The following is a 20,515-nucleotide window of genomic DNA, read 5'->3' on the forward strand; positions in this document are numbered from 1 at the left end:
CGTAAGAGCCACACCGCGACCCCTCCCTACCTCCAGCTCCCCACGCACCGCGCGGTCGCTGAGCCCCGCCCAGGTCCCGCCCCCGCCCCGTCTGTATTGGTCCAGGAGGCGGCGGCCGGCGTGCGCGCGCTCCGATGCCCGGATGGCCCGTGGCTTCCGGCGCTCTGTCCGCGGGCGGTAGGGGGCGCCCGTCACGGGATTCTGCTTTGTTAACGGGGCCTCGGAAGCCGGGGTAGCCTAGGAGCGGCCGTGTTCTCCGTCAAGAGCCGCCGCTTCTCTCGAGCTCTCGAGCGAAATGGTCGCTCAGGCGCCGGCCGCCGGGCCTCCCCGCTCCCCATGAAGGGTCGGAGGCCGCTCGGGGAGTAGCAGGTACCCGCCGGGAGCGACGCTTCGTACCGGGCTGGGCGGAGGAGAGTCCCGATCATTCCCGCGTCCTCCGGGGCCCACTCGCAGCCGGGGCTGGCTCGCGGGATGGCGGGGCATGAGGCTGGGCGACCGTTTGGTGGCGCTGGGCCCTGATGTCCTTGTCCCGCCGGGTGTGTGGGGGGAGAAATGTCTAGGTTAACAGTACGCACGCGCGGGAGAGGGTGACGGGGGCTTGGAGGGAGGGGAGGGGAGAAGAGCCGGGGTCTCCCGGCAGGCTCCGCGCCCGGGGGCGGCTCCGGGGTCGCGCAGAGCTCGCTGCAGGGGTCGGGGAGGTAACAGGTGCCTGGTGCGGGGACGCGGCTTCCGGGACGGGTGGGACTGGGCTGCGCCGAGTTGACTCAGCTTTTCCTGTGGGGCTGGTCAAGTTGGGACACGTTCGGCGTCGGCTGTTGGAGGAGCTAAGTCCTGACATGTCTCCAGCTGGGGCTATTTAAACCCTGCCCGTTTCCGCAGAGGTCTGCTGGCGAGCGGAGACCGACACCCCGGGGACCTCTCCGACCACCGCGCTTCTCCTGCGTGCCTCCAGGTAAGGGACAGCTCGCCAAGTGTCGTTTTGCCTTTGGAAGCCACTGTTGAAAGACGTCTTCTGTCTCTTTCGTAAATGCATTTATTTGTCTCTTTCGCAGATATTTTGCTATTTCAAGTTTTTATCGTGTATGTTGTTTTCTTTTTCTTTTTCCTACTTGCAGGCCAATGTGCAATACCAACATGTCTGTGTCTGCCGAGGGTGCTGCAAGCACCTCACAGATTCCAGCTTCGGAACAGGAGACTCTGGTTGGTATTTCTGTCTTGAGTGTGTCAAAGTAGCTTGTTTTACCAGGTAATCGAGGAAACAAAATTTAATCCTGAATTGTAGTACAGTCCTTTAGGTATTTACCTAAAAACTTTTAACTTTCTCGGTTGTCTCTGCATTAGAGAGTGGTCAATAAGATCTGTGTTTCCATAGCCTTTACAGATGAAGGCTTTAGAAAGAAGTTCACATTGTGTGGATGCTGCTGTTTATGACATGATGTTCTACCACTGTTTTAACTTTGTACATGATAATCTGAAAATATGCATAAAATATATAAAGTTCCAGTCTTTGCTCTGTATCTCTTAAGTTCTCTATGTTAGCATATAAAGGTGTTCTACAGCTTGTCAGTAAACTACAAAATTACTTTTAATAGCTGCATAGGATTTGATAATGTGATTGAACCCCAGCCCTTGGGGGATGTGTATGCAAGCACTGTACCACGGAGCTGAGCTACATTCTTAGTCTCCTGACCACTATCGATGTAAAAGTTGCTCAAGTTTTTTAGTAAACTGAGGGTGTGATTACTCTGTAAGGAAGATAGGGAAGTAGATCCTAAGTCTGAGTAAACACATTTGATTGCAAACTGCTAACTCTGCTCAGCAAAGGTTATGAAGTCTCAACTCCTGCCAGCACTGACTAGCACCAGCTTTCTTTTCTTTTTGATGTAAATTCGTACATATTTGTGAAGAATACATGTTTGCAAGTTAACTAGTTTTCAATTTCTTTAAACGTGTAGCATTTCTTTGTTAGAAATCTTCAGACTCCTAGTTCTGTATAAAATATGTCCTAGAACTGAGTTCTTACCATTACTGCTCTGGAGAAAGGTGGACTGTACTGTTTGTCTCAGTGTCCCTGTCCCAGGTCTCCACTTAAGCAGAGCCTGTTTACCCTGCATTTCCCAGTGTCTGTCTCTTTAGCCTCCCTCTTCCTTTCCCCTCTTTCCCTCCCCCCAGTCTTTTGCATATTTTTAGTAGCTTGCATAATTCTCTTTCAAGTAAACCTAAGAAAAGTTTTTTTTTTACAAGTACTGTAACCTGATGTCTTCCCCATTGAGAATTTCTTTAAAGAATCAAATTTATTGTGATAATTTTTAAGTTTTCTTACAATGCTTTGTAGGAATTCTTCCATTTCAAGATTATGCACATATTTAAAGTATTATTACAATAGCATTTTAAAAATCTTTTCCATTCAGATCTTTACTCAGAACTATCTTTGTTAAGTGTGAGGTTACAGTGTTGTCTTTCTATAGTAGTGTTTTTTTTTTTTTTTTTTTTTTTTTTATATGAGTACACTGTAGCTGTCTTTAGACACACCACCAGGGGGCATAGGATCCCATTACAGATGGTTGTGACCCACCATGTGGTTGCTGGGAATTGAACTCGGGACCTGGAAGAGCAGTCAGTGCTCTTAACCACTGAGCCATCTCTGCAGCCTACAGAAATCAGTTTTAAAAGAGAAATAGAAACTAAAACAAAGGTATTATTACCCTTATTTCCAGATTGAGTAACTCAGTCTTGGAAGGTTTGAAAACGGCTTTAGTTTGCTGTCATTTACACAGAAGTCATGCTAGTCTTCTCCTTAGTGTGTCCGTCTTAGCTTCCGTGCTGCCCAACAAGTTCTAAACTTCGCATATTAAATCAGGTCAAATCAAAAGTCCACAATAGAAAGCTAGTTTCTTATCAAAGCTTACAAGATAAAGAGGTGATTTTAAAATCTATTATAGGGCTGGAGAGATGGCTCCGCAGTTAAGAGCAGAGTTCTAGAGGTCCTGAGTTCCATTACAGCTGTCAGCTATCTGATGCCCTCTTCTGGTGTGCAGATGTACATGCAGACGGAGCACTCATACACAAAATACCGAAATAACAAAGTCTTTAAAACTTTTTTCTTTATTTTTGAGATTATACATATCATTTACCATTTCTCCTTTTTCCTTCCTTCAAATTCTCCAATATGCCCCTTTCTTTCTTTCAAATTCATGACTTTTTAAAATTAATTGTTACATCCCTACTACATGTTACATTCCCAGATACAACCTGCTCAGTCTGAATAATGTCATTTGTATGTATGTTTTCAGGGTTGACCATTTGGTATTGGATAGCCAGTTTGTGTGCTCATCAGGAACAAATAACTTTTAAAATTGCATTTTAAAATTGTACTACAAAGTAGTCTTTAAGAAAGAAAGAAAGAGAGAGAAAGAGAAGAAAGAGAAAAAGAGACAGAGGGAGAGAAAGAAGAGAAAGAAAGATGAAAGAAGTGGGGCTAGAGAGGGCTTAGCGGTTAAGTGCATTTGCTGTTTTCACAGAGGACCCAGGCTGGGCTCGCTAGTGGCCTTGTGAGTGACAGCTTGCTAGTTAGGTGACAGTTGTCCAATTTTTTATTTTTTTAAGGATTCATTATATGTATATATATATGAATGCTTTGCCTGCACATGTCTATGTATAACATGTGGATGTCTGGTGCCTACAGAACCCTGAAGAGGGTGTCAGAACCAGAGTTACAGGTGGTTTTGGTCTATCATGGGTTCTGAGACCTAAATTCAGGGTCTCTATAAGAGCAGCAAGTGCTCTCTTAACCTCTTAGCTTCAGTCCCATCAACTACTATTTCACTACTGGGAAAGCTAGATTAGAGTCAGACAAATTGTAGCTAGCTACCTGTTTTCATAAATAAAGTTTATTGTTACATATTTACTCCTATAGTTCATGTAGTACTTTGCTTTTAAGTTGGTTAGACATGGAAAAAAAGCACCTTCTGGCTGTTCTGATCTCACTGGCATGCTCTTTTAAGATCATATATCATGAATTGTGTGTGTGTGTGTGCGCGCACGCACATCTGTTTATAAGTGTATTGTAAGTGATAAGTGGTTATAAATGGTGTTGGAGGCATAAATTACATACAAAGAGTGAGTTGTAGTTGAGGACCATGATTATATTCTTTGAATTACTCATTACCTTTGTGACCTGGGTTCATTCTCTAGCAGTGAGGAACATGGCATATGATAGATTGGTGATAGGTTTTTTCCTAAGATATATTCTTCTCTCCTGTATTCTGTAAGTTCCCTGTCAGTAGGCTCACAGGTTTATACAGTACAGTAAGCAAACTGGATCTCAAGTAGATGGTGTGGCAGTGAGCAGGTGATAGAGCTGGAGGAGGAAAACAGTGCTCACCCGGTGCGTGTAGTTCTTGCAGAGGCCACAGTGGATGTGGATCACCCAGAATGAACTGGTTTCAGGCGGTCGTGAGCTGCCTTCCGGTGGCCATTGGAATCTAGACTTGGGTCATGTTCAAAAGCAGCAAGTGCTTTTAATCTCTCCAGTCTCTTGATACTGTTCTGGTCACAACAAATTGATTATTTGATGTGACATCAAGGATTTGATGACTTCATGATAATTTCATAATAGCTTTTCCCAGAACATTCCTGTCCTTACTCTTGGTGATATGCACTTGTACTGAGTAGAACCCCAGCTTGGTAACATTGTTAAACACGCGGCATTTGCTGTCTGTATTTGGGCTTCTTTCTGGACATACTTGAGAGGCTAGTGCTGTAGAGTTCATTCATGGGTGTAACATCAGCTTTCTTTTACAGGTTAGACCAAAACCGTTGCTTTTGAAGTTGTTAAAGTCCGTTGGAGCACAAAAAGATATTTACACTATGAAAGAGGTGAGCAGAACTGAGGGTGGAGAGCTGATGTCTCAGTGCTTACATGCAGGCATCCCTGGTGGCTTTCTCAAGTTTGTGAATGAGATTGGTCATATTTTGTAATAAGCAAGGACATTACATTTTGTGATCATTTGAACTATATTTTGAAGCTAAAATCCTAATTTACATGATTCCTCCCTCTCTCAGTCCCTCTGTCCCTCCCTTTCTTCCTTTCTTTCTTGTTTTGAGACAAGGTCTTCATGGCTGTCCTGAAACTACGTAGACCAGCTGGTTTCAAACTCAAGAGAGACCCATCTGCCTCTGCTTCCTGGGTATTGGGATTAAAGAGATGTGCCACCACACCTCGCATTTTGTTTTATTTTTTAACTAGAAACCCAGATAGAGTTCTTAGTGTTTTGGTATTGTAAACTTATTTGTCAGACTGGTAAAAGTTTCAGGAATAAAAGAATTATATTGATGTGTTTGTTTTAGACACAGTATAATAGAAAGGCATTTTGATATTTAATGGTGACAAAATCAGACAGCACTACAAATGTTATAGTTTGTCGCCTATATTCATAATTGAGGAGAAAACCAATCAGTTTAGGTTTAGTGAAATGAAGATACTATTTCCCCCATCCAAGTTATTGGATTCCCTCAATTTTATCCAAGGACTTCTTGGGCATTCCTGGATCCCAGGTTGGAACTTGTACAATTGTGCTGGAATGCTCAGGTGGGCTGATCCATGGACACAACCAGTTGTGTTCTCTACCTTAACTTTCTTAGTAAAGTATGGTTTTCAGTTAGAGATTGGGCAGTTGTAGACAGACTTTTCCTGTGGCTGAGATACAAGTGTTTATCTCTCTCACTTAGGTTAAGACTTGTTTACTTAAAACACTGAAGTTCTTGTGACAGGCTAGTGGCTTCTCAGCTACACTTTTCAAAATGTCTCAAAAGATAGTTTCTAGGAGGAACCCAGGTTCCTGTCCCAGTGTCAACAGTTTGTGATCCACAGATATGTAAGAATTTCCGTTAAGATTGATTGGCTCCTGCTTAGCTAAAGTCTCTTTAAATGTTAAGTGATGTTTTTAGGGTTAACTTTTGATTTACCTTTATAAACATTAAACAAGTAGGATTTAGCATAGACATATGTGAGAAAGTAGATGAAAGCCATTAGAAAGATTGAGTGCTTATGCTAAGGCTGTGCAGTGGCTCAGCAGTCTTCCTTTGCCCTCTGCAGGGCATTGGTATTAGGACACTGCCAAGTCTCTTACTTAAAACATGAACCTGTTTTTGTTTGTACATCATCTCTTACACTTCATCTGTAGGCTATCTGTAATACATAATGTGTAGTTGTTATGCTGTATTATGTAAGGAATTTCCATAAGGAAAGACATTCCTACATTCAGGATAGATGCCAGGAACATTTTTAGATCCACAGTCCAATGAAGGCTGGACTTACAGATTGTTTGTGGTGTCTGATACCAGTTTTCAGTTACAAGATCTTTATTCTAGGACACTTGAAAGTAGTGAACCAGTGTGGTACATGGTACACTGGGATAGGTGTCAGGTCCTGGGTTAGTTTCTCGTCTTTTTTTATGTCCCCCCAACCCCCCCATGGTACTGGGTGTCTACTTGTGACCTTATTTTCATACAGTAGTAATAATTCTGTGGGTGTCAGCATGATGAGACTGTATTGACAAAACCGCACTGTGCACTGTAAAATGCCATATAGATGTATGTTGTTAATGGGCGTGTTTTGGAATAACAGAATATGTTGCTTAAGTGATGTGATGGAGCAAATGGAATACAATTTAACTTATTGTTGGTTCAGCCATTGACTATTGGGTGTAGACGACCTCAGAGACATGTCACTGTTCTAATTCATTGCTGTATTTTATTTTACTTGATTCTTTTTTTTTTTTTTTTTTTTTTTTTTTTTTACTTAATTTTACCTTTTTTTCCCCTTGTATGTTAGTATCTAGGTTTCTGGGAAGAATTAAAACTTAAAGAAAAAAAAGAAAAACAGTATTTTTAATGTGGAAGAGCAGTTACTTCTATTTTCATCACCTTGAAAATGTTTTAAAAAAGCATCTACAATACACAATGTTTGGTCTTGTATGTGGTTGTAGATGGGGTTTTTAGTGTAATCTGTTCAGATAAGTGTGGTATTGCTAAATGTGTATGAGATTGATGCGTACTTTCTTTAATACTTAGAAACCATTTTTCTATTCCAGATTATATTTTATATTGGCCAGTATATTATGACTAAGAGGTTATATGATGAGAAGCAGCAGCATATTGTGTATTGCTCAAATGATCTTCTAGGAGATGTGTTTGGAGTCCCAAGTTTCTCTGTGAAGGAGCACAGGTGAGCCTTCTTCGCGGTCGTTTATAAAAACAAACGGCAGCTGTGCATGGGGCTGGAGAGATGCTCAGTGGTTAGAGCAGTGGCTGCCCAGAGGACCCAGATTCAATTCCCAGCACCCACATGGCAGCTCACAATTGTTGGCAATACCAGTTCCAGAGGATCTGGTACCCTCACACAGACATACATGCAGGAAAACATTAATGCATATATATATTTTTAAAATATCTTAAAAAGAAAAGCACCAGCTTGGCAATCATTGGGTCTCACTTCTGTCAGAGATAAACTGGCCATGTATACAAAATGATAAAATTTGGATTCATATTTGGGGGCCCTACTGCTATTAACAGTATTGGCCCTGAGTTTTTTTGTTTTTTTGTTTTTTTGTTTTTTTGAGTTGGGGAGTGATTGTAGTATATTGCATGGGACCCGAACTCTGGAATCTTAACCTTTTTGTTGTTGGGGACTTTGTGTGTGTATGTGTGTGTGTGTGTGTGTGTGTGCTTTATTTTTAATTGTGTGTGTGCATGTGCACATGTCACTGTGAGTGTGGAGGTCAGAAGACTGAGTTTAGGAGTCAGCCCTCTCCTTCCACCACATGGGTACTGGGGATCGAACTCAGGTCACCAGGCTTGACCTATTTTGAGACAAGCCCTGTCATTAGTTGTGTGGGTGTCTAAATGGATCTAACATCCCTCAGCTGTAGGTTCTCTACTTACAATTTTTTTTTCCTTACAAGGAAAATATATGCAATGATCTACAGAAACTTAGTGGTTGTAAGTCAGCAAGGTAAGTTAATTTTGAATATTATAAACATACTATAACTTAAAAACAGTTCTTTTTGATACAAGGTCTTATGTATCCTAATCTAACCTCAAACTTACTATGGAGCTAAGGATCCTTGAACATTAAAAATAAAACTTTGAGTAGCTTTTTGTGTCTGTGTAGGATGGAACACAGATACCATGGTACATTTGGAAGTCAGAAATCAGCTTTGTGGAGTTGGTTCTACCTTTTACATGGGTGCTGGTATCCAGCGCAGATCTTTAGGCTTGCATGGCAGCACTTTTACCTTCTGAACCATCTTGCCAGTCCCCTACTAATATTTAAAGACTTGGATGTGTACTTAGTAGTAGAGTGCTTTCCTAGCATGTATGTAGTTCTGGCTTTAGTTCTAAGCACTGTAAAATAAAAAGGCAAAATATTACAGACACGTTGTTAATATGTGCTGCTTTCAATTTGTGTTTGTTTCTGGCTCTCTGTTATTTTTTTAATTAGCTCTTTGAGTGCCCATCTTTTTTTTTTTTTTTTTTTTTTTTTTTGGACTGTATTAGTGTTTTGCCTGCATGTATGTCTGTGTACCATCTGTGTGCATTGCCTTTGGAGGACAGAAGAGGCCACCATCAGGTGTCCTAGAACTCGTAACAGACAGTTATGAATGCTGTGTGGGTACCAGGAATTAAAGGGGAGTAGCCAGGGCTCATAACTGTCGAGCTATGTTTCCAGCCTCAACATTGTTTTGATTTTGAGACTGGGTCCCTGTAAATTATGCAGGCTCATTTGGAAACCAGTCTTCTTGCTCCCTCCCTAAGTTGCTGGCATTTGTCCATTTATTCAGCACTACCGGAAGCTAAACTCAGACTCACCCTTGCTTTTAGACAGTACTGTACTACTAACTGCCCCAGAAGCCTTGGATTCATCTCATTATCTGTTTAAAAGATTTAAAAAAAATTCATTTTATTTGTATGGGTGTTTTTCCTACCTGCCTGCCTGTATGCATGTATGTGCACAGCAAGGTCAGAAGAAGGGCTTTGAGTCTCCTAGGACTGGAGTTAGACTATTGTGAGTGAGCTGCCACCTCTGGAAGAACATCCTGTGCTCTTATGCACTAGAATCATCTCTCCAGGCCTTCTGGAAATAATAATTTAATTACAGGGCCTAGTGTGCTTATACATACGTTTAATCTCAGCAGTTGGGAGGCAGAGGCAGATGGACTTGTTCAGTCAAGTTTACCTAATGAGACCCTGTCTCAAGAGAGTTTTATTATGTGTGCGTCCCTTTATGTGTGCATGTGCACATGAGTGTCCGTGTCCACAGAGGTCAGAAGTGTCAGGTTCTCGAGAGCAATGGCTGGGAACTGGACTGAGATCTGCTGTAAGAGCAGTGCGTGCTTAACCGCTGAGCCATCTCTCCGCCCATGTTCTCCTTAAAAATAAAAGTCACATTTATCTGTGTTTATGAGCATTCTTACGCCATGTTGTGCACTGGGAAGTCAAATGACAGCTTGAGGGAATCTGTTCTCCTTCTTTTGTGGGGTCAGTCCTGGAGCGCAGACTCTGGAGTAAACTTAGGTTATCAGGCGTTTACTTGCCAGGCCAAGTGGTTCTTTTGAAAGTTACTTTATGCATAATTGTATTAGGACGATAAACTTGAGTAGGAAATGTATGTGAGCTAAAACTATTATGAAAGGTTAAAATAATACAAAATTAAATGTACTGTTATCTCTATAGAAACCTCAGGTTATCAGGATTTTTTGTGAAGAACAGATAATGTTAAAAGCTGCTTGGTAAATGCAGGATCAAACCTCACAATGCATTGAGATGTTTTGAGAAGTAATATAATTAGCTAGTAGGACCTTGAAAGAATGGGGTTTCATCTCTTCTCTTTATGTGCCCCCCTTTCTATTCTTGTGTTTCTTGAGTGGACACTTAGCATTTTTAGGTAAATATCATTTTAGCTCTCTACTTGGAAGTTCTTTTTTAGTGAATTGAGCACAGGTTCTCATGTGGTTCACAAGCACTCTGACATTGACCTACATACATAACTGATGTAATTCGTTATTATTTTTGGGATTCAACCTTTTAAAGAATCTAGTAAAGGTACTTGATTTTCATTCTGTAAGTGTACACACACGGATAGTGCTTTAATACTTTTTTTTTTAAAGAAAGTTTCTCTTTTTAAAAAAAATATTTATTATATAAGTACCATGTAGCTGTCTTCAGATACACCAGAAGAGGGCATCAGATCTTGAGCTACCATGTGGTTGCTGGGATTTGAACTCAGGACCTTTGGAAGAGCAGTCAGTGCTCTTAACTGCTGAGCCATCTCTCCAGCCTCAAGAGTTCCTCTCACTATGCAGTTATGGTTGGGCTAGAACTCACTGTGTAGAGCAGACATACCTTGAATTCCCAGAGACTCATCCACCTGTCTGTGCCTTCCAGGCTTACACACCACCATATCTGCTACTAGTTGTATTTGAATACTAGTAGATGTGAACTCTGAAACACCATGAACCTTATAGTTTATCCTTAAACATGACTACTGTGTTCAGAAGCTTGCTTGGTTTCTAGACTGAATCAACTGCTCGTGTGATCCCACTATTACATTCCACATTCAGGATGTTATGAACAAATGCGTTGTAAAAGGCACCAGGATCTTCCCTTAACAAAGAACAAAGTAATTAGTTTGGCAACTGAGACCTATGATTTTTTATTACATCTGTTTTATAACTATTGTACATCCTAAGACAGAGTTCCCAGATAATACAGCCTATCTACATATTCACCGTTAAAATTCGTATAATGCTAGAATACAAGACAGTTAACTGTGGTAACTCATTCTTTCAAGGTGCATAGTTAGTGCTCAGCCACGACTGTACTGTTGATGGAAATGCATTAGGGTGATAGTGTAGGGTATTTGATTATTTTTGAATAATTTTGTTCATTCCAGTTCTGGAACTTGGATCCTTTGAGAGCTTGGTCTATAAAACTAAGTACAAGCTGCATCTATCTGTATAACTCATTTAAGTTCATTATTTTCCCAAGCTTAATCACCTTTCTACAGTCTCCTGGTTAGTGATACCACACATTTTTCATCTAGTTAGACTCTTGGGATCCTCTTTAACACTTCCTTTTTTTTTTCTTTCTTTTTTTTTTTTTTAAACACTAACTTTTCTTTACAAACACCTGGTCGTAATTTTTCTTAAGTTGATTGTCTTAAGTTGCATTGCTGTAAGAGACACCATGACCAAGGCAACTCTTATAAAGAAAAATATTTCACTGGGGCTGGCTTATACTTTAGAGGGTACGTCCGTTACCCTCAAGGCAGGAAGCATGACAGTGTGTAGGCAGACATGGAGATGGGGGAACTGAGAGTTCTATACCCTGATCCAAAACTGGGACTGGAAGGCAGGCGAGAGGCTGGTTTCTTCCACATTGGTGGATCTTGAGCAAAGGAGCCTCATCTCCTCCAACCAGTCTACACCTACTCCAACAAGGCCACACCTCCTAATAGTGCCACTCCCTGGGTCAGGCATATTCAAACCACCACTTACTTTAATACTGTTTTGTTTGTATTTCAAATATTGTTTGCTTGCGTCTGTACTGCTGTTTGTTTTCCCATGTGGACTTGGGGTCGAGGACCTCCCACATGCTAACTGAGGCCTCCTCCACTGAATCACTATACCCCTTCCCTTTCTCATTGGACAGTCTCACTGAGTTGCCCAGGCTGGCCTGGAATTTGTACCTCCTATCTAAGCCTGCTGGAGATGATGGGTGTAAATTACTCTGCCCAGTGGGTTTTTTGTTGTTGTTTCTGTGGGTTTTTTTTTTTTTTTTTTTTTTTTTTGGTTTTGTTTTTTAAATTCTATTTTGTCAGAGTGATTTGTTGCTTCTTATTGAGGAGTTTTAAGATTTCTCCCTGGGGAGAATAGTTCTGTGAGCTAGGCATTAGCTTTATTTCTTGCACTAAAACCTCTTTAATGGTGAGAGGTTGCCAGGTGGCCTCAGGCAAGATCTAACTGCTTGAATAACTCGAGAAGAATGACATTTTACGCTGTTAGGCTGAGCATACATGGCTCTGCACAGCGATTCTGCATTTTACTGTTTCTGTACAAATGAATTAATTTTAAGATTGTGCCACAGGAACTGTTTGTGTCTATATGCTTTCTCACATACTTTTTCAGTCTGGAGTGTCTTTCATATACCAGCTTCAACATAGGTTCTTACAGAAGCCCTGGTAGTTCTTCAGAGCCCTTTCCCCATGTCTACTAAACAGTACTTTCCTTTCCTCTGCTAGTAGGTCTTAAAAGGTACTTACTTTACTTCACAATTCCACTTGAATTTATATCTCCAGCGTACACATGACACTTGACACAAATGGTTGATATTTGTTGAAAGATTGAATTTTGTACAGGGCATGTGTTAGACTGCTGTACGTTTTGCTGTCTTTGTTTGATTCAGTTTTTACTTTTTCTTATAATCTTCAGACTCTGGCACATTGCTGAATGAGAGCAGATGTCAGCCTGAAGGTGGGAGTGACTTGAAGGTAATAGTTAAATAAAGTTCTTACTCTAACACCACACTTCTTTTTAAAATATTCTATCTGTGTGTATTGTCTGTGAGTATGTGTATACATGGTGGAAACCAAACTCATCCAGGCAAGAACAGCACATGTTCTTAATCTCAGAGCCATTGCTCCAGCTTCATGACAAATAGTTCTTGAAAGCAGAGAGTTATATAAAACAGAATTTGGAATAGCCAATGTTTTATGTTGACTTTGCAAATTTTACTTATTTAGGACCCCGTGCAAGCGCCACAAGAAGAGAAACCTTCATCTTCTGATTTAGTTTCTCGACCATCTACCTCATCTAGAAGGAGAGCAATTAGTGAGACAGGTACATAGGAATATTTATGTAATATACTAAACAGTTGCTTGATGTTTCCCTGTATGGTCAAATGACCCTTTCACAGGGGTCTCCTAAGACAACTAAAAAACAGATGTTTTCGGAAGGTTGGGAGCCCTGCACAAGACTCCTAATAAAAGTCTTTTCTTTTTCTTTTTTTGGAGAGAGGGTCTCTATATAGACCAGACCAACCTTCTTACATAGTCTTATTTTTAAAGCTTAATGTTGACAGGAAAATTGTATACTGTTGGATAGGTAATAGTTCTAGATGGATTAAACTTTCCTATCTTGTGGAGGTAAAGTTCACAAAGATGGTTGCAAGCTTTTAAGTCAAGTTTGTACTGAGTTGAACAGATCCAGTGAATACTGTTGAAACATTAATGGTTGACTTTTCTGACTAGTGTAATTGAACTTGAATTTTGTTACAAATAGGTGATGAAGATATTTCAGTCTCTAAATCACAGTACAGTGATTTTTAGCTACATTTTCCTTTAATCCACAGAAGAGACCACAGACGAGCTACCAGGTGAACGACAAAGGAAGCGCCACAGATCCCTGTCCTTTGATGAGAGCCTGGGCCTGTGTGTGCTGAGGGAGCTGTGCTGTGAGAGAAGTGGCAGCAGCGTGTCCACAGAGACCCCCTCACATCAGGTAGTGCCGGCTTTTCATATGTAAGAGTCTTGCCTGCCAGAATGCATGCCACATGCATGCAGTGCTCTTGGAGCCCAGAAGAGGGTGTGGAATCCCTTGGAACTGGAGTTAGGGATGGTCTCGAACCACTATGTGGGTATCAGGAAGTGGAGCCTGGCTCCTCTTCAAGAGCAGCAAACCATCTAAAGTCCTGCATTCTGGTTTTAAATAAAACAAGTCTTTAAATAAATCTATCTAGTCCCTACAGTCCTAATAAGCCTATAAATAAAATGCCTGTGTTTAATGTGAGATTGTTGGCTGAACACTGGTAAATTTTCATTTCAAATCCAGTACTGGGTTAGGAGGTAGTGTGGAGGAGCTCTGCTTCTGATGTCAGCCCTTGTACTAGAGAATCTTTGTGGACCCCTGTGCTAGTGTCAGTTTAGGTGTGTTGTAGCATAAAGTAAGCTGAACATTTAGACACTTTTTGAGTAACAGAAGGTAACTGGAAATTCAGCTCAGTTGTATAGAAACAAATCTAAAGTAAGTTTGTTTTGACTATTTGTTTGATTGACTTCTTTGCTAAGAATCAAATCCAGTTTACATGTGCTAGGCAAGCATTGTACCTACCACTATAACCTAACCCTTGAGTGTTTAAAGATGGGGATTCATTCTATAATGCTGGCTGACCTAGAGCTTTCTGTGGAAACTCACATTGAACCTCAGAGACCTGCCTATCTCTCTGCCTCGCAAGTTTTGGAATGAAAGGAATGTGCTTGCTAGAGACTCATTTGAAACATTAGGAGGTTTACCTGAGTTGGTAAAGACGGTGCTGGTGTTCCTTCTCTCTGTTAGTAAACCTACAGTACACACAGCTAATTAGTAAATAGGCCTCTCATTTCTAGACCTATGTAGATACACCAGAAGAGGACATTAGATCTCATCACAGATGGTTGTGAGCCACCATGTGGTTGCTGGGAATTGAACGCAGGACCTCTGGAAGAGCAGTCAGTACTCTTAATCACTGAGCCATCTCTCTAGCCCCTGAAAAAAAATGTTAAAGGATGATTTTTTTTAATGTTGCACTAGACAGTGAACTATGTCCCCAACTCAAGGCCTTATAGGAGTAAAGACATACACCATTATGCCTTGCGTTGAAGTTGAATCTTTAATTTCAGTACTCAGAAAGCATGGACAGCAGAGCTCTCTGAGTTAATAGCCAATATGGTGTACATATCAAGTTCCAGGTCAACGAAGGCTATATCAGAAAACCCAGATGCCACCTTTGTGTGTGTGTGTCTTGATTAGCATTTACCTACACTAATAGTGTGAGTAGAGGAGGCCTCACCTTCTTGTGTTTAATAGAAGAAAAAAACCTCACAGTTGTGCTTTGTATAATTAATGGTTGTGTATGTAATCATACAGGTAGGAAAGGTCATTAAATGGGGAAGAACTTTTATTTATGGTATTGTGAGAATCTTAGCCAAAGAAGGATGAGCAGGACTTAAAAACTCAGATTATCTTAGTGAGGAAAAGTTAGTGTGCAGATTGATTTAGGAAACAAGATCTGGCTGGAGCATGGGTATTGAATAGGGTGGAGGGTATGTTTAGCTGGACAATTGAAAATGTCATACAGTTATACTGAGTGTGACCTCAGGCTAAGGAACTTTGACTTTTTTCCTTCATGAAGTAGAATTTTGAGCAGGGAAAATTCAATATTAATGTAATAACCTTGAACCTTAACCTAGGGCCAGTCTGTGTATATTATGAGGCTGGGAAGGAAATAGAGGCCCAGAGGCAATGCATTTACATTCACCTATTCTTTCTCCATAGGATCTTGATGATGGTGTAAGTGAACATTCTGGTGATTGCCTGGATCAGGACTCAGTTTCTGATCAATTTAGTGTAGAATTTGAAGTTGAGTCTCTTGACTCAGAAGACTACAGCCTAAGTGACGGAGGGCATGAACTGTCAGATGAAGATGATGAGGTAGGTTTCCATGTTCATTAGATTTTAGTAAGATGAAGATGTGATCAATTCAGATTCTCTTGAAATTCTTACTTTTTCATTTATTCAAGATAGAATGTTGCTTTGTGGACTCAAGGTAAAATTTTATAGTTTCTTTGCTCGCTTGCTTGCTTGATTTATAAAGATGTATTTGTTAAGTCTACAGCATTCTGCCTGCATGTAGAAGAGGGCACCAGATCTCATTACAGATGGTTGTGAGCCACCATGTGGTTGTTGGGAATTGAACTCTTGGAAGAACATCCAATGCTTTTAACCTCTGAGGCATCTTTTCAGCCCTTTGCCAGTTTATTACAGTCTCATGTTACTAAGTAAAAAACCTTAGGAGAGTTTGAACAATGTCTTTAAACTTTTTTTTAGTTGGTTGGGTGTTTTTGTTTTGTTTGTTTTTTTGTTCTTTTGAGACTTGGTTTCTCTATGTAGCCCTAGCTATCCTGGAACTTGCTTTGTACACCAGGCTGGAATATCTTCCTGCCTCTCCCTCAAGTCCTGGGATTAAAGGTGTACTCTATCACACTGCTCTGCTAATGATGAGCATTCTTATAATGGTTCACCCACAAAACTCTCCATTCTGTCCTCCCATTTATGTATGTGTGTATGAATGTGTTTGTTTTTGAGACAGAGTATCATCATGTATCCCTGGCTGACCCTGAACTGGCTATCTAGACCAGGCTGACCTAGAACTCACAGGAATCCTCTTGCCTCTGCCTCCCGAGTGCTGGGATCAAAGGTGTGAGCCACTACTTTTGCCCCTACCTTCTCAGTAATGACTTGTTTTTCACAAGTGTAAAACATGTAGCAAACAGTGTCACATAGAACCTGAGCATCTTTCTTGGGAGTAATTATACCTTTAACACTTCTAGTTTTCTGGCTAGTAACTCTAAATTTTAAAATGTTTTCTTGAGTATTTTGTTTGGTTCTAAGTATAACAACTCTTGCCATGGTAAAGAAAGATTTTACTGTCCTGATATTTCTGCTTGACTTGAACTGCATTTAACTTTCAGAACTTCTTGTGGACAGTTAATGGCTCAAGCTATTTGTTTAAGACTTATTAAGAATTCAGGCTTCAAAGAAAAAAAAAGCCAAGCACTGACACAATTGTATTTGTATACATTTATGCAAAAATGTTTAAATTTTTTTTTCTTTTATCTTTGTTTTTTAAAATAAAGTTTAAAAATAAAGAATTCAGGCTTCTTGGTTGAAGGGTGGATTGATGCTAATGAATTTATCTTATTAGGTCTATCGAGTCACGGTCTATCAGGCAGGAGAAAGCGATGCAGACTCTTTTGAGGGAGATCCTGAAATTTCCTTAGCTGTAAGTATACAGATTCTTCAAAGAAATAAAAACAATGTTGACAATCAGAATTAGGAAAATATGGTTAATTTTTAAAGTGAGATAGTTTTATACTGTTAAAATTTTTTAAACTCTTATGACTTGAATAAAGCATTTCTCTCTTTGTTGTAGTGGGATCTGTTGCTACATTTGTTTGGTTTTATGGGGTGGTATTTAAACTTGAACACACTGCAAACTGGATATACTTATTCAGGGTACACTAGGAGGTGTCCTCAGTTTAAGCAAGGCTATAGAATATGTTTGGTAATGAGGCAGGGATGTGGAAGAGTTGGCCTTTCTAGGTGTGTAAAGAGAAGTTGGGATAAGGAAGAGACACTGGGCAGTTAGAGTGCAGGAAAACACTGACAAGGATGGAACATACATTTTTGGATTGTGGAGAATAGTAGATTTTTGTTCCAGTAGCTGACAGGAATTGTGTGCAACTTCTCTTATGGGTGGAAACAGGGTATTTAGTTGCACTGGGGCTTTTAGGCCATGTTTTAAAGAATCTTAGCAACTGGTATGTTGGAAGTGATTCTCTAGGAAGAGCAGGTTTCATCTAGATTCATTGTGTAATGTCTGCAGTGTCCAGGGTTGAGCTTTTTGAAGGAAGTGGGTGCAGACTAAAGACACAGAGGGAAAGATTCTGTGCTGTTTTCTTCAGCAAAGTGGATGAGCTAATCTGTGCCCTCAAACATAAAACTTGATGGGTATACAGTACATTTTGAGGGTTATAACTTTTTAAGGTTCCCCCCTCCTTTTTTTTACAGTGCTAGGGATTGATCTCAGGCCTGCAGTAAAGAAACTAACCTCTCTCTCTCTCTCTCTCTCTCTCTCTCTCTCTCTCTCTCTCTCTCTCTCTCTCTCTCTCTTTTTAAAGAATTATTTAATGTATGTGAGTACACTGTCACTGTCTTCAGACACAGCAGAAGAGGACATTGATTCCCATTACAGATGGTTGTGAGCCACCATGTGGTTGCTGGGAAGAGCAGACAGTGCTTAGAACCTCTGAGCCATCTTTTCAGCCCGAAACTAACATCCCTTATTTCACATAGTTCACTTTTTTGTGTGTTTATATCTGTAGGGAAAAGTACCTAAAGTCTACTCTGTTAGCTAATATCTGATATATAGTTCACCTGTAGTCCTCATGTTCTTTGCCTGTTTATGTAAAATGTGAAATGCTGAAAATTAAACTATAATATGCTTTTACCTTAGGCATTTTGAAGTCATTAGTCTTGCTATGAATACTAATTGAAGAGTTGCTCTCTTTTTTACTGAAGGACTATTGGAAATGCACCTCATGCAATGAGATGAATCCTCCCCTTCCCTCACACTGCAACAGATGCTGGAGCCTTCGTGAGAACTGGCTTCCAGAAGATAAAGGGAAAGATAAAGTGGAAATGTCTGAGAAAGCCAAACTGGAACAGTCGGCTCAGGCAGAGGAGGGCTTAGATGTTCCTGATGGCAAGAAAATAACAGAGGATGATTCTAAGGAGTCCTGTGCTGAGGACAGCGAGGAGAAAGTCACACAGACACCCCTGTCACAGGAGAGTGACAACTACTCCCAGCCATCGACTTCCAGTAGCATTGTTTATAGCAGCCAAGAAAGTGGCAAGGACTTGAAGGAAGACACACAGGACAAAGAAGAAAGTATGGAATCTAGCTTCTCTGTGAATGCCATTGAACCGTGTGTGATTTGCCAGGGGCGGCCTAAAAATGGTTGCATCGTTCATGGCAAAACTGGACACCTCATGTCATGTTTCACGTGTGCAAAGAAGCTAAAGAAGAGGAATAAGCCCTGCCCAGTGTGCAGACAGCCAATCCAGATGATTGTGCTTACTTACTTCAACTAGCTGACCTGCCCAAAAAATAGAATTTTATATCTCTATCCCAAATTAGACAACATGGGTATTATTTTTATACATTAAAACAAGAAAACTGTCCACATAAAATTCATTTGTAATTTATCCTTAATAAGAATAGTGAATGTTTTCTTCCTTTAGGAAAATTTCATTTGATTATATTTGTGTTTTAATGTAATTTGCATTGTCTTTGTTCATTTTCCTTCTGTTTTAAATAGTCTCCACTGGGAAGGACCTTTGGAAGTACACTTTGCACAGTGAAGAGTCCTCTCCATCTCCATCTCTTACAGATGATAATGGAGCTTCCTCAGGATTACTTGATTTGTTAATAATAACATTTAATTTATTTAGTATCTTTCATGTAAAGAGTTACAGACTATGTGAAGGATTGTATATTTAAGTTATTGACATTCTGAAACTCCTTAGTTCTCTGAAATGTGTGAGTCATGGGCTGCAGAGAAGACGCGGCAGGTAAAGGTACAGGTTATGTTTGTCTAACGACACATTTGATCCTCGGACTCCCCAGAAAGTGAGCCCGTTTCACAGAGTTGTTCTCTGATCTCCAAATGGGCACGTATACACACATTGTTTTTTAAGGTAAGTGAAAACACAACTTGTTTTCCAGCTTGTCCAGCTCTTTGTCATATGGGGTGTGGCACAAGTGCTGCAGTTGGTCCCAGGTTGAAAAATCTGAGGCTCTTAGAAGCACCTTCTTGGCTCAACTCCATGGCTCCTGATGGCTGCCTAAGTTTCAGGCCTGTCATCTAGGTTTAGAAACCAGTCAGTTCAGAAAAGCTAAATCAGAACATGGATAGATTAATCTCTTGATTCATAATAAGAATCTCCTTTGATCGAAGGGTCAAGTCTAAATATAGAAAACAAACACCTGAACTGTAAGTTTAGAGCAACCAATTGATAGTTTTGTATTGCTGTTGACTTAAGCATCAAAGAACACTCCTCCCACATGGTTTAGCGTTTAAGTAGAAGGCAGCCCTTCAGCCTTAGCATCCGAAGTGGGTGGAGATTTATTTCTGACTTACAATATAATACTGAGGTTATATCCTTGTGTATTATTAAATGTTTAGGTGTTGTATACACACTTTATTTATTTGCAAATAAATGGTTTATTGAATTGTTTCAAGAGATTTGCATATTTTTCTGTCAGTGGTCTTTTCGGAATTCATTTTTATTTTATGTTCATTGGTGTTAGGGCTGTATGTTTGTGAGGGTGACAGAAACCCTGGAACAAGAGTTACGGACACGTGGGTGCTGCCATGTGGGTGCTGGGAACTGATCCATTGCTCTCCGCCCTTTCAAATTTTAATGTGTATGAATATTTCGTCCACATGTATATGTATTGTGTGCATACAGTGCCTTGAACTATCTGCAAGTGCCTGAAGAGGCCAGAAGATGGCATTTGATCCCTTACAACGGGAGTTCCATCATTTGTGTGACATCCTGTCCATGTTAGCCTAACCCTATCCTCTGCAAAAGCAGCACACAGCTGTCTCTCCAGTCTGCCTTACTTTTGGGACATGTCCTCTACTGTCCTAGCTGACCAACAAGTCCCAGGGATTTGCTTGCCTGTCTCAGCCGTAAGACATACATACTGTCTGCAGCTTCTTACGTGGTGCTGGGATTCGAACTGAGTCCTTGTGCTTTCATCTAAGCCCGTTGTCCACACCAGTTACCAGCCTTCCATGCTTTTTCAAAGCTAGCTCCCTGAAAAGCTTTAGCAGGTGTTTATAAAACAATAC

At 40.6% G+C, this 20,515-nt stretch overlaps 1 protein-coding gene across 2 annotated transcripts; it reads left to right on the forward strand.

Annotated features, from left to right (window-relative positions):
* The first annotated feature begins 225 nt into the window (after positions 1–225).
* Positions 226–19,895, forward strand: MDM2 (MDM2 proto-oncogene). 2 transcript variants are annotated; one of them, XM_080935248.1, is made up of 12 exons: positions 226–369; positions 880–952; positions 1,116–1,200; positions 4,804–4,878; positions 7,095–7,228; positions 7,965–8,014; positions 12,492–12,550; positions 12,803–12,899; positions 13,411–13,559; positions 15,372–15,527; positions 16,801–16,878; positions 18,177–19,895. In XM_080935248.1, the coding sequence occupies exons 3-12, from the start codon at positions 1,120–1,122 to the stop codon at positions 18,747–18,749; spliced, it is 1,452 nt and encodes a 483-aa protein (XP_080791374.1). In that variant the 5' UTR covers positions 226–369; positions 880–952; positions 1,116–1,119; the 3' UTR covers positions 18,750–19,895. The 2 variants fall into 2 exon arrangements, with proteins under 2 accessions (XP_080791374.1, XP_080791375.1); XM_080935249.1 differs by having other exon boundaries at positions 13,414–13,559.
* The last annotated feature ends 620 nt before the right edge of the window (positions 19,896–20,515 follow it).

This window comes from Micromys minutus (assembly GCF_963924665.1).
Source record: "Micromys minutus genome assembly, chromosome: 22".
Classification (NCBI taxonomy): domain Eukaryota; kingdom Metazoa; phylum Chordata; class Mammalia; order Rodentia; family Muridae; genus Micromys; species Micromys minutus.

Excerpts from the sequence above, each read along its gene's own strand:
- MDM2 (XM_080935248.1), top strand. The coding sequence starts at position 1,120 with ATGTGCAATACCAACATGTCTGTGTCTGCCGAGGGTGCTGCAAGCACC. Across the intron at positions 12,551-12,802 it reads AAGGTGGGAGTGACTTGAAG|GACCCCGTGCAAGCGCCACA; the intron begins GTAATAGTTAAA and ends TTACTTATTTAG. Across the intron at positions 16,879-18,176 it reads ATCCTGAAATTTCCTTAGCT|GACTATTGGAAATGCACCTC; the intron begins GTAAGTATACAG and ends TTTTTACTGAAG.